Here is a 12,627-nt window from a genome sequence, read left to right as displayed (position 1 = left end):
TTATAAGTATTTCCGTTGATCTACCGGTTCTCTATGTTACAGATAGGTAGCATACAAAACTGCAATTTACACCTATAAAATATTAAACAATGCAATAAATATCCTATCTTTTCTTAAGGTATGTATAATTTATCTAATCGTTTAAGCATATTGGTTTATATAATTCCGAAATGTAATAACTCTTAGTACTTAGATGAATGCCATTGTTCAATATGTTTAGTGTATTTATCATTTTAGTTATTTTCGCAGCTTTTGACAGGTAAACAGTTACTATTATTATATACATTGGGGGGATTAATTAATTATTTGTCTATATTAACATAATTGTTTAAGAGGATGCTGGGCAATTAACTATACCTTTCCTGACAATTTTTTGTTTGGGACGGCAACGTCATCATACCAAATCGAAGGAGCGTGGAACGAAAGTGGTAGGAAATATTGGTTTTTGGAATTCATTAAATCAATAAAATTCTCAAGGAATGATATACCTATACTTAATTTAAATATTTTTACAGGGAAGGGTGAAAACACTTGGGATTGGTATACTCATAACTACCCAGAAAGGATACTTGATAGAACTAATGGTGACATAGCATGCGATTCCTATCACAAATACGAAGAAGATATCAAACTTCTTAAGGAGTTAGGAGTAGATTTCTATAGATTTTCTTTATCATGGACAAGAATTTTCCCAAGTGGATTTCCAAACAATGTTAATTACGAAGGCATTAATTATTACAACAAGATTCTTAATTTACTTGCGGCCAATAACATTACTGCCATGGTTACTCTATTTCATTGGGATCTTCCACAAAGACTTATGGAGTTAGGAGGATTGACAAATCCTAGGTTTATTGCATTTTATACCGAATACGCAAGAACAGCTTTTGAATTTTTTGGCGATCGGGTTAAATATTGGTTAACTTTTAATGAACCTTTTCAAACTTGTATGTTTTCGTATGGCGATACAAGATTGGCCCCTGCTTTAGGAATGTCAGGGATTGCTGACTATCTCTGTGGACATAATCTACTTAAAGCTCATGCTGCTGCTTATCATCTGTATAATACGACATACAGATCAAAATACGAAGGTTTGTAAAATAATTAAAGGCATATAAAAAGAAGAGTGCTGTATTCTATTAATTGATTTTCGATAATTCAGGGAAAATTGCTATCTCAATAAGTGCTGAATGGTTTGAACCAAATAACACGTATGATGAGGCAGCTGCAGACCGAGTACGGCAGTTCTGGGTAATGAATACTGACTAACATAACATACGATAATGTAGACGTATCGAAACAATACTATATTTTCAGTATGGTATACACATGCATCCAATTTTTTCATCTGAAGGAGATTATCCTGAAGTAGTAAAAGAATATATAGCGACTCAAAGCTCTTTAGAAGGTTATAAACGATCGAGACTACCACAGTTTACCCCAGATGAAATAAACTATATAAAAGGAACCTCTGACTTTATGGGTTTAAATCACTATAATACATATTTAGCCACCAATGCCTCAAGCACTAGTTTAGAAACTTCTTATTACAATGACATTCAGGCTAGCTACTGGCTTAGTAGTTCGAACATGGAAGACTCTGATACTGCACGGGTAAGAGGACGTATACAATGCTTACATAAGATATGGGTTTCTTGGTCTAATTTAAAAAATATTATACATATACAAATATACATGACTTCAACGGAATCATATGAAGTGAAGACAGAAATTAGAGCATTGTGCGAATTTAGATAATTGTGATTTTTATTTCAATTTATCCACTTCACTCTCTATTTCACGAGGACATTTCGTATTGTGGTGGTCAACCTCGAAATTATTTAATTTTTGCTATTAAGCTTTTAAGTCGTCATGCAAGGTTATTGCTAAATTAAAATTTCTTTATTAGTGTAATTACAATTTCCTCTTTTGCTTATATAATTTCTCATCAAAGACCTGTAACGATCTAAGTCCATAGTTTCAGATAGCAGTTTTCTATATTCGTGCCTTAGCTTGACGATTAATTCTAATCCTCCCTGAAATCAAGTTGATCATTAACTTCATGTCCATACTTCAGAATCCAATTGTACACCTCATTTTTTAAGAAAAAAAATGTCACTTGGGCGAATATTGGAAACCTGCTGCATTTTGCGTTCATTCGACCCGTTGACATAAAAATTCTCAAGTAGTTAATCGACAGATTAGTAACATAGATTATCTGTAGCTATTTGAAAAAAATGAGAAAATGATAAAATTAACTGCTTTGGTCGTTTAGGTCTCAAACATATTTTTCAACTTCTGACTGCAAAATTGTTTTTCTTATACAAGAGCACGGTAGTGAAGTTCTACATGGTGTAGCATCTGCTGTTAAAAAGATGTAAGCCTTTTTTTGTCATTAGGTTGAATATGAAAAAACTAAAATAATCACAAAAATTTCCAAGCAAAAATTATGGTTCCAAATGAGATATATATAAGTGTGAATACTCTGTATTTACTTAAATAGTGAAAAAAAAATAGCAAAATTGAAACCATTTACTGCTTTAGATTGTCCCGTGGGGTTTCAGAAAATTATTGGTGTGGGTAAAAAATACGTTCAATGATCCAGAAATCTTTGTGACGGAAAATGGATACTACGATTTCGGTGACATTGACGACAGAGGGAGAATTTCATTTTATGGCGTAAGTTCTTTTCTCTCACATTAAAATTTGTACTCACCGTAAACTAATTTTATAGCAATATCTTGAAGCTCTCTTGGAAGCCATCTATATTGATAATGTTAAGGTTATTGCCTACACCGCCTGGACTTTAATGGATAACTTTGAATGGAATTTGGGATATGAGTAAGAAATATAAATAATAATTCAGCAAATAAAGTGTGTGTAAAGAACTAGAATACAGCAAAAATTTGCTTGTGTCATGTTTTAGTAACATTCCATCAGTCACTTATTTATTGATATTAATTTTTATAGCGGAAACATATTATGTATTTGTTCTTTCCTCTCCTTTCAGGTATAAATATGGAATTTATTATGTAAATTTTACTGATCCCGATCGTCCTAGAATTCCAAAATCGTCGGCATATTTCATTAAAAACGTCATTGGAAACAGAACAGTAGTGAGTTATGACAGAGTTGTTTAAAATGAAGGCCTACCTACCTATGTATATACAGTTTATAAGGCTCCATAAGCGTTACTTTTCATAAAAGTAACACCAAACTTATTGGTTGTTTAGTACTTTACTTTATCATTTGTATTGTATTACGTTGTACTATTGTAGGGTAACATTCCTTTATTTTGCTTAAAAGACTACAATTATTTTTTGAATTAAGAAGATTTTCCTCATTAAATAACATTTAATTTCTAATGTGAAAAAATCTGAAGTCGCATTACATGATAAATTAGTCTTTATTACAAGTTTACTGTATCCGACATTAGGGTTAAATATGTTTTAAATGTAATAAATGTAAATAATACGTTTTTATCAATAATACAATAAAACTTTTAAGCACATTCATCTTAAAATTTGTAGATACTATACAAAAAAATACAACGTGTAATTATACAACACGCTACTGAAGTGAAACAACTCCTTCAAACACACAAACATACCGGGATAGGGGTTAAGGAATTGGTTTAATGGTATTATTTGTACACTATGAAATTAAATTTTGCACTATACATGCCGGAGTTGCCTGTAACGAACGTTACACTGAAGCGCGCTCACGGCTCAAGCTATCCCCACTACGAACTCGACTACGTGACCGAATAGAGGGGGCACATCCGTTTCATGGTTTCGTTACATAGCAACTCGTATGAAACGAACTTACCCTATCGTGCGTAAAGAAGCTTCACTTCAGTAATTCTTGCTGCTCTCGTCCTTGCCGGGAATCGAACCCTAGACCTTTGACTTTACACACCAATGCTCTGACTGCTGAGCTAGGAAATGTAACGGTAATTCTTTATTTGCAAAAAGATCTAATATCTTCTAATAAATTTGATATTTACAATTTGTTTTCGAATCGTTTTAGTTCAATTAACTCAACTTTATTCTACCTCTCATTACTGGAAAACTTTAATTTATATGATAATCAGTTCACCATTTCAGCAGAGACATTTAAGATCATTAAACGTAATGTTAATTCTGGTGTAGATTCCATTCCCTAATTTGGCCAGCTCTTAAGTCACCAATTCTTATACTCTTTTCATTAAGACATTGCAATTAACTTTCGTTTCTAAGCTGGTAAAAACTTTCTTACGTCCTTCCAATATTCAATATAAACTGGGTATTAAAAAGTATCGTCCTATCTCAATTCGTAGTACCCTATCAAAATTATTTGACATGTTGCCGATTTTATTGCCGATTCGTATATCTATATGACATATTATCAGTCAATAGCATAGCTTTGTGAGAAAACGCTCTATTATTACTAATTAACTTGTTTTTAATAACTATATTGTTAATTCATTTAACTATCCTTATCAAGTTGAAGGGATTTGCATTGATTTTTCCAAAGTTTTCGATAATGCCGAGCATTTCACATTATAGTCTAAACTAAAGGTGACCTTTTCAAATGACTAGCATCTTACATAACCGGTCGTTGGTAATTTATCAGAATTAATGGATTTGAGTCTAAATTTCTTACTGACGTCTGGGCTCTTATTTAGGCTCTATTTTATTTATACTTTTTATTAATGACTCATCCGAGTCCTTTGAACATGTTCAAATACTTGTCTATGCTGATTATGTAATGATAAGTTTTCCAATGTTATTGATATCGGTTATTAATGAGTTCAGTAAATAAATAAATTTCCCTTTCTTGGTTCAGATTATTAGATTAGATACTCAGTGATGCAGTTTTGGCCAGGCCGAATGATGACCTCCGATTTTGGCATTATCTATGTGCTTTCTTTCTCATTAGAACCATATTATGAATGTTATATTTAGGGCATACGGCACTTTGGGATTCATATGTTGGTTTTCGATTAATTAACTTAAAAGTTTTTTGTCTTTGAGATGTTTATAAGTATACGATGCTTGTTCTTCCTAGCCTTACATATGGATCTGTTGTTTGAAGCCCATATATCACCTGATATTCATATATAATTGAGAATTATAAAATATAAATTTCTTCGTGCTGTTGATTTTGACTATTTTAAACATAAATATTCTAATATTTAACTCAAACTTAATTTATCGACATTAGTGTCAAGACGCATCATCCACAACTATTAATTTAGCTTTAAGATTGTAAATGACTATCGATTTTTCGGAATTAACGAATTTGTTTATTTTTAGAAGTCTGCCATCCTTCCATAGTTCGAGAGAACTGTTTAAGTTTAGCCAAACTCATCATTATCGTCACAATGTCGTCAGTCCTAAGACCAGTTGGATACACACCTTCCACTCTTGCCTATCTTGAACTAAATTTCCCTAAAATAAAAACATCCACGTCCTTAAATATTTGTGAATTATCTAATCTAAGTCTACCTCTACTCTTTTCTCCTGTTCTACTTCAAATATATCTCTAAGCCTATAGCCCTTAACCAAGAAGAAAAAGATTCATGTTCATTCACTTTTTTTCCGTTTGTAGACTTGTATATTGTGGAACGGCTTACCGGAGAATATCCTATTCCTTAAATCTAATTTACAATTTATCTAATTTTATGAAAATGTTTATAATTCATGAAAAAACAGGTACCTTTGCCGTCTAAAAGTCACTCAAAATTGTTAAAATAGTGTGATAGTGAATAAAATTATAATGCTAGATCGAGTTGAAAGGAGTAATTACATTTAAAAAGCAGCATTCTTTATTAAACAACCGTAAATAAAAAAAACCCTATGATGCTTCAGAAATAATGCTTTACTAATAAACTCTACAATTGTTTTGAACAATTAGGTGTTTATCAAGACTACATTCAGATACTCTGCGGGAGATTTCTTTTTTATAATTGGTATTTCATACGATTTGGTGAACCTGGATCGGCGGCGTGTTGATCGCATGAAACTTCCTAACAATCCTAAACACTGTAAGTTTTATAATATCTGTTGATCTATATACAATGTCATCAATCGGCATACAAACGGTGAACTCCACGGTAAATAGAAGAAATAACGGTGAACAAACGGTGAAATGAAATGGTGAAAAATCAAAACGTGCGGCTTGACAGTAACTTTGGAACTCTCTTGTTGGTGCTGATGGCAGGCTTCTTAAGGGTGAGAAGGTGGTGAGGTAGAGAAAGACAGCACAGATACATTAGTAACTGGAAAGAGAAGGATATGTGATTAGTGGTCGAGAATACAGAAAAGTCATAAATAAAGGAAAGAACAAGGGCAGATAGATAAAATGTAGAGAGAGACGATAAAATAGAAAACGAGGTACATGACAATTTACAACAACTGGTTTTTCGCACATTTCCTATTTTTTGCCTCAAAAACGAAAATCTTACTTAAAACTACATATCTATTTGTATCTGCAATTTCGTTGTAAAAATAATATAAATAACTTAATTTGTATACAACACTATTTGATAGGATTGAAAAATGTTATTCTTCGCCACCACTGAAAATTTATACCGACATATATGAATATCATAAAATTGATATCAAAATAAAAATAATAAGTATTTCCCTTGATCTGCCGATTCTGTATGTTAAAGGTAGGTAACATACAAAACTGCAATTTACACCCATAAAATTTTAAATAATACAATAAATATCCTATCATTTCTTAGGGTCCGTATAATTTATCTAATCGCTTACACAGATTGCTTTATATAAATCCGAAATTTAAAAAATCATAGCAGTTAATGCAATTGTTCAATATGTTTAGTGCCTTTAACATATTTGCTCTTTTTGCAGTTCTTCACAGGTAGGTAAACCGTTACCACCATTACACGTATACACTAAAGATATCATTTTTCTATATTAACATTATTGTTTAAGAGGGTGCTGGGCAACTAGCTACACCTTTCCTGACAACTTTTTGTTTGGGACGGCAACTTCAGCATACCAAATCGAAGGAGCATGGAACGAAAGTGGTATGAAATTTTAGTTTCTGCAATGTATCAAATCAACAACAATCGATATAAATGCAAATCGTAATGGAAAATAATTCTTTTGTTTTAACTCGCGATGCCTGAGAAAATCTTTGTTTCAAATTAAGAAACTCTTCATCCTTCTATCAAGTGGCTTAGCTATACTTAATTTAAAGACGCATTTCATATTTTTAAGGGAAAGGTGAAAACATCTGGGATAGGTATACTCACGATCACCCAGAAAGGATCCTTGACGGAAGCAATGGTGACATAGCATGCGATTCCTATCACAAATACGAAGAAGATATCAAACTTCTTAAGGAGTTAGGAGTAGATTTCTACAGATTTTCTCTATCGTGGACAAGAATTTTCCCAAGTGGATTTCCATACAATGTTAATTACGAAGGCATTAATTATTACAACAATATCCTTAATTTACTTGCGGCCAATAACATTACGGCTATGGTTACTCTGTTCCATTGGGATCTTCCACAAAGCCTTATGGATTTAGGAGGATTGACAAATCCTAAGTTTATCACCTACTATACTGAATACGCAAGAACGGCTTTTGAACATTTCGGCGATCGAGTTAAATATTGGTTAACTTTTAATGAACCTTTTCAAACTTGTGTGTATGCTTATGGTGATGGAACGTTTGCCCCTGGTCTAACAATGTCAGGGATTGCCGACTATCTCTGCGGCCATAATCTACTGAAAGCTCATGCTGCTGCTTATCATCTATATAATACGACATACAGATCCAAATACGAAGGTTTGTAAAATAATCAAAAGCATGTCATAAAAATACTATACTTTTCAATTGTTTTTTTTTACTGACATTCAGGTAAAATCGCTATCTCAATAAGTGCTGAATGGTTTGAACCAAATACTACGAATGATGAGGTAGCTGCAGAAAGAATACGGCAGTTTTGGGTAATGAACTAGCATATCACAGATAAACTATACAAATGTAGAAAAGTCTAAAACGCACTATATTTTCAGTACGGTATGCACATACAACCAATTTTTTCATCTGAAGGAGATTATCCTGAAGTTGTAAAAGAATATATAGCGGCTCAGAGCTCTTTAGAAGGTTATAAACGATCGAGACTACCACAGTTTACCCAAGATGAAATAAACTATATAAAAGGAACCTCTGACTTTATGGGTTTAAATCACTATAATACATATTTAGCCACCAATGCCTCAAGCACTAGTTTAGAAACTTCTTATTACAATGACATTCAGGCTAGCTACTGGCTTAGTAGTTCGAACATGGAAGACTCTGATACTGCACGGGTAAGAGGACGTATACAATGCTTACATAAGATATGGGTTTCTTGGTCTAATTTAAAAAATATTATACATATACAAATATACATGACTTCAACGGAATCATATGAAGTGAAGACAGAAATTAGAGCATTGTGCGAATTTAGATAATTGTGATTTTTATTTCAATTTATCCACTTCACTCTCTATTTCACGAGGACATTTCGTATTGTGGTGGTCAACCTCGAAATTATTTAATTTTTGCTATTAAGCTTTTAAGTCGTCATGCAAGGTTATTGCTAAATTAAAATTTCTTTATTAGTGTAATTACAATTTCCTCTTTTGCTTATATAATTTCTCATCAAAGACCTGTAACGATCTAAGTCCATAGTTTCAGATAGCAGTTTTCTATATTCGTGCCTTAGCTTGACGATTAATTCTAATCCTCCCTGAAATCAAGTTGATCATTAACTTCATGTCCATACTTCAGAATCCAATTGTACACCTCATTTTTTAAGAAAAAAAATGTCACTTGGGCGAATATTGGAAACCTGCTGCATTTTGCGTTCATTCGACCCGTTGACATAAAAATTCTCAAGTAGTTAATCGACAGATTAGTAACATAGATTATCTGTAGCTATTTGAAAAAAATGAGAAAATGATAAAATTAACTGCTTTGGTCGTTTAGGTCTCAAACATATTTTTCAACTTCTGACTGCAAAATTGTTTTTCTTATACAAGAGCACGGTAGTGAAGTTCTACATGGTGTAGCATCTGCTGTTAAAAAGATGTAAGCCTTTTTTTGTCATTAGGTTGAATATGAAAAAACTAAAATAATCACAAAAATTTCCAAGCAAAAATTATGGTTCCAAATGAGATATATATAAGTGTGAATACTCTGTATTNTTGGGTAATGAACTAGCATATCACAGATAAACTATACAAATGTAGAAAAGTCTAAAACGCACTATATTTTCAGTACGGTATGCACATACAACCAATTTTTTCATCTGAAGGAGATTATCCTGAAGTTGTAAAAGAATATATAGCGGCTCAGAGCTCTTTAGAAGGTTATAAACGATCGAGACTACCACAGTTTACCCAAGATGAAATAAACTATATAAAAGGAACTTCTGATTTTATGGGTTTAAATCACTACAATTCATATTCAGTTAGTCATGCTCCGAGCACTCTTCAAGACACTTCTTATCACAATGATTATCAGGCTACCTATTGGCGTCTTAATGGTACGAACCTGAACGACGGTTTAATGGTAAGATACTGCATATAATGCCTACCTAAAGTATGCGTTTATTTGTTTAATTTAAAAAATTGTACATACAAATATACATCGTTAACGATATAATATCAGGTAAAAGCAGGAATCAGAGGATTATGTGAATTTAAATCATTGTGATGTTTATCTCTATTTCGCCACTTCACTCACTATTTGATGAGAACATTTCGTATTGCTGATATACCTTAAAATTGAAAAAGAAATAAAAAGCAGAACAAAAGCCTTTAGACCCTATAATCAGGACAGTCTAACTAAAAGCCTTTACCAATTTGTCAAATATCAAAGTTAACTCACCATTCATACTTATTGTTATTTGATTACCATTTCGCTGTATTCACCGATAGCGATTTTCAATTTTTTCGGCACCACGAAGCTTCTCATTATCATATTTATATAAATTATCATCAAAAGTCTGGATGAGAAAATGAAAATAAAATCGCAACTCCAAGACCATTGTTTCAAAAAGCAACTGAAATACTTCTCACTTTTGCGTTAACTTGACGACAAAGTGTGGCTCACCCCGCATGCAGGCTATTCGTTAACTTCTTGTCTATACTTCGGAATCCATTTCTCCATCTCATTTTTTAAGAAAAAATTACTTTTGGCGAATATAGGAAAACTGCTGCATTTCAAAATTTGCACATTTTATGTTTATTCGACTTATTGACATCGCATTTTCCTAAAACTAGAACATCCCACATCATTTACTATTTGCTAACAATATCCCAATCTAGATGTACCTCTCCACCTCCTAACTACTGCTTCTGCTTCTAATATGTCTCTGACTAGCCCTTCATGCCTGAGAATGTGTCCTACCAACCTATCTCGCCTATTTCTTATTAACTTCCATAGAGTCCTCTGTTCACCTATTCTTTCTAGTACACCTTCATTTCTAACCCTCTCTATCCACTATATCGTACCGTTCATACCGTTCATGTTTGGCACGCTCCAAACACACCTTCAAAATCTTTTTCGAATGTCTAAATTAACCGTTCTGGAGCATAGAAGTGACTTCTTTTTATTGAAGGCGACTCGACCCTTCTCTATCCTCTGCTTTATATCCCTACTACTCCATCCGCCTTACCTTATCTGACTTCCTAAATACCAAAAGCCAGCACTTCGTCTAATTTTTCGTCTCCTGTCTTTATATTCGCCCTTTCCCTATTTCTTCTTCCCTTCCATACCAGTATTTTCGTTTTACTTTTATTTATTTTTATACAGTACTGTTTGGACAATACCGCTTCCATTTTATTTAAAACTATCTCCAACCCTCCTTGCTAAATGCTAATAGTGCTATAACATCTGCTAATCTAAGCATACAAACCTTTTGCCCCTGTACATGTATCCCCACAATTCTATTGTCATTAATAGTGTTGGTAGCACAATTATCGCTAATTGAAAAATATGAGAAATTGCTAAATTAATTTGTTTGGTGCTCTAGATTTAAAATATCTATTTCGACATTGTTTTTCCTAATAGAAAGCTAAACATGCATGGTAGTGAAGTTAAATTTAGCGTGGCATCTCTTTTTAAAAAGATGTAAGTCTATTTTCGTCATTAGACCGAATATGAAACAACTAAAATGTGAAAATACTTAAATAACGGAGCGTTATCACATATTAAATTACGTTAAATTTGTAAGAAAAGTTTTTCGTTTCAAATGGGTTGCACATCCAATATTAGAGGTCTGAACAGGTAGTTGGTAAATGCACAGTACATATTTCCATAAAGTAGTTGTAAAACAATGTAGGAGCTAACATTCGTACCAAAATCAAAACCATTTACTGCCCTAGGTTGTTCCGTGGGGTTTCAGAAGTTTGTTGGCTTGGTTGAAAAATACGTATAATGATCCTGAAATCTTTGTGACAGAAAATGGATATGGTGCTGATTTTGAAACCATCGATGATAGGGAGAGAGTTTCATTTTATGGCGTAAGTTCAACAATTGTAGATACCCTTATAACATACATCAAAAGGGTAAGAATATATTGGATTAATTTGTATTCACCACAAACTAATTTTTTAGCAATTTCTTGAAGCTGTCTTAGAAGCCATTCATATTGATAATGTCAGGGTTATTGCCTACACAGCATGGAGTTTAATGGATAATTTTGAATGGAATATAGGATATACGTAAGAAACATAAATAACACCTAACCCAGTAAATAAAGTTCGTGTAAAAAACTAAAATAAGAATAAGTTGGCCGTCACGAGACGTAGATAGTAGATAGAATTTATAATTAACAAGATTTTACCCGTGGCTTCGGTCGCGTTGATGTCCTGAATAAGTACATGTCAAAAATCACCGACGACTTCATAAAACTAATTTTTCTATTCCTCGGGAACAGTATGTTTTTCTAAATAAATTTCTCAATTATAATATGAGTTAGGATAAAACAAATAATATAGAGTTAAAAAAATACTTTCGTTATTTCGATTCAATAATATTATCATCACTGATTTGAAATATTTCAAACATTTAACAATGTCCTTTTAAAAACAATAATATTAAAATAAATACAAAGTGAATATACAAGCGGTGAATTATAATCGGATAGAAAGAGACGGCCTGGCGGCGTCAGTTGCCCCAAAAGAAAATTTAACATTTAACAAGAATTTGATTGTGACATCTTCTAGTAATATTCATCAATCGTTTATTTATTGATACTAATTTTTATAGCAAATACATACAAAGTATACCTATATTATTATCTCTTCTTTCAGGCGTAAATATGGAATTTATTATGTGAATTTTACTGATCCCGATCGTCCTAGAATTCCAAAATCGTCAGCACACTTCTTTAAAAACGTCATTGGAAACAGAACAGTAGTGAGTTACGAAAGAATTTTTTAAAAAATGTATCTATCTACCTACTTCTCAGAAAGTTCCAAAAATTTGTGTTTTACAATAAAAGTTACTTTTCATAAACCGTAACAAATACACTTGTATATTATTTACTAACAGTTCATTTTTAAGACGGTATTAAAAACGAATATATCCGTAAAAGGGCACAAAAATCAGA

At 32.5% G+C, this 12,627-nt stretch overlaps 2 protein-coding genes across 2 annotated transcripts; both read left to right on the top strand.

Moving 5' to 3' along the window:
• The first annotated feature begins 152 nt into the window (after nucleotides 1-152).
• On the top strand, nucleotides 153-3,477 carry LOC108733511 (myrosinase 1-like). Its single transcript, XM_018464683.1, has 8 exons — nucleotides 153-259; nucleotides 334-428; nucleotides 516-1,091; nucleotides 1,163-1,251; nucleotides 1,318-1,614; nucleotides 2,545-2,679; nucleotides 2,735-2,841; nucleotides 3,011-3,477. Exons 1-8 carry the CDS (start codon nucleotides 198-200, stop codon nucleotides 3,138-3,140), a joined length of 1,491 nt encoding a protein of 496 aa, XP_018320185.1. The 5' UTR covers nucleotides 153-197; the 3' UTR covers nucleotides 3,141-3,477.
• A 3,294-nt stretch (nucleotides 3,478-6,771) lies between these two features.
• LOC108733513 (myrosinase 1-like) lies at nucleotides 6,772-12,627 on the top strand. The gene is made up of 9 exons (XM_025974532.1): nucleotides 6,772-6,870; nucleotides 6,945-7,039; nucleotides 7,233-7,808; nucleotides 7,881-7,969; nucleotides 8,039-8,472; nucleotides 9,269-9,581; nucleotides 11,399-11,536; nucleotides 11,631-11,737; nucleotides 12,329-12,627. Exons 1-9 carry the CDS (start codon nucleotides 6,809-6,811, stop codon nucleotides 12,456-12,458), a joined length of 1,944 nt encoding a protein of 647 aa, XP_025830317.1. The 5' UTR covers nucleotides 6,772-6,808; the 3' UTR covers nucleotides 12,459-12,627.

Source organism: Agrilus planipennis, unplaced genomic scaffold, assembly GCF_000699045.2.
Source record: "Agrilus planipennis isolate EAB-ADULT unplaced genomic scaffold, Apla_2.0 scaffold44, whole genome shotgun sequence".
NCBI lineage: Eukaryota > Metazoa > Arthropoda > Insecta > Coleoptera > Buprestidae > Agrilus > Agrilus planipennis.
Note: the sequence above shows the minus strand (reverse complement) of the source record. Positions and strands in the feature narration are given on the sequence as shown.

Bases quoted from the DNA above. Each gene is read 5' to 3' on its own strand.
- LOC108733513 (XM_025974532.1), top strand. From the start codon at position 6,809: ATGCAATTGTTCAATATGTTTAGTGCCTTTAACATATTTGCTCTTTTT. The intron at 7,040-7,232 runs GTATGAAATTTT...CATATTTTTAAG, and splicing joins AGGAGCATGGAACGAAAGTG to GGAAAGGTGAAAACATCTGG. The intron at 7,970-8,038 runs GTAATGAACTAG...CTATATTTTCAG, and splicing joins AAAGAATACGGCAGTTTTGG to TACGGTATGCACATACAACC.
- LOC108733511 (XM_018464683.1), top strand. From the start codon at position 198: ATGCCATTGTTCAATATGTTTAGTGTATTTATCATTTTAGTTATTTTC. The intron at 1,615-2,544 runs GTAAGAGGACGT...TTACTGCTTTAG, and splicing joins AAGACTCTGATACTGCACGG to ATTGTCCCGTGGGGTTTCAG. The intron at 2,680-2,734 runs GTAAGTTCTTTT...CTAATTTTATAG, and splicing joins GGAGAATTTCATTTTATGGC to CAATATCTTGAAGCTCTCTT.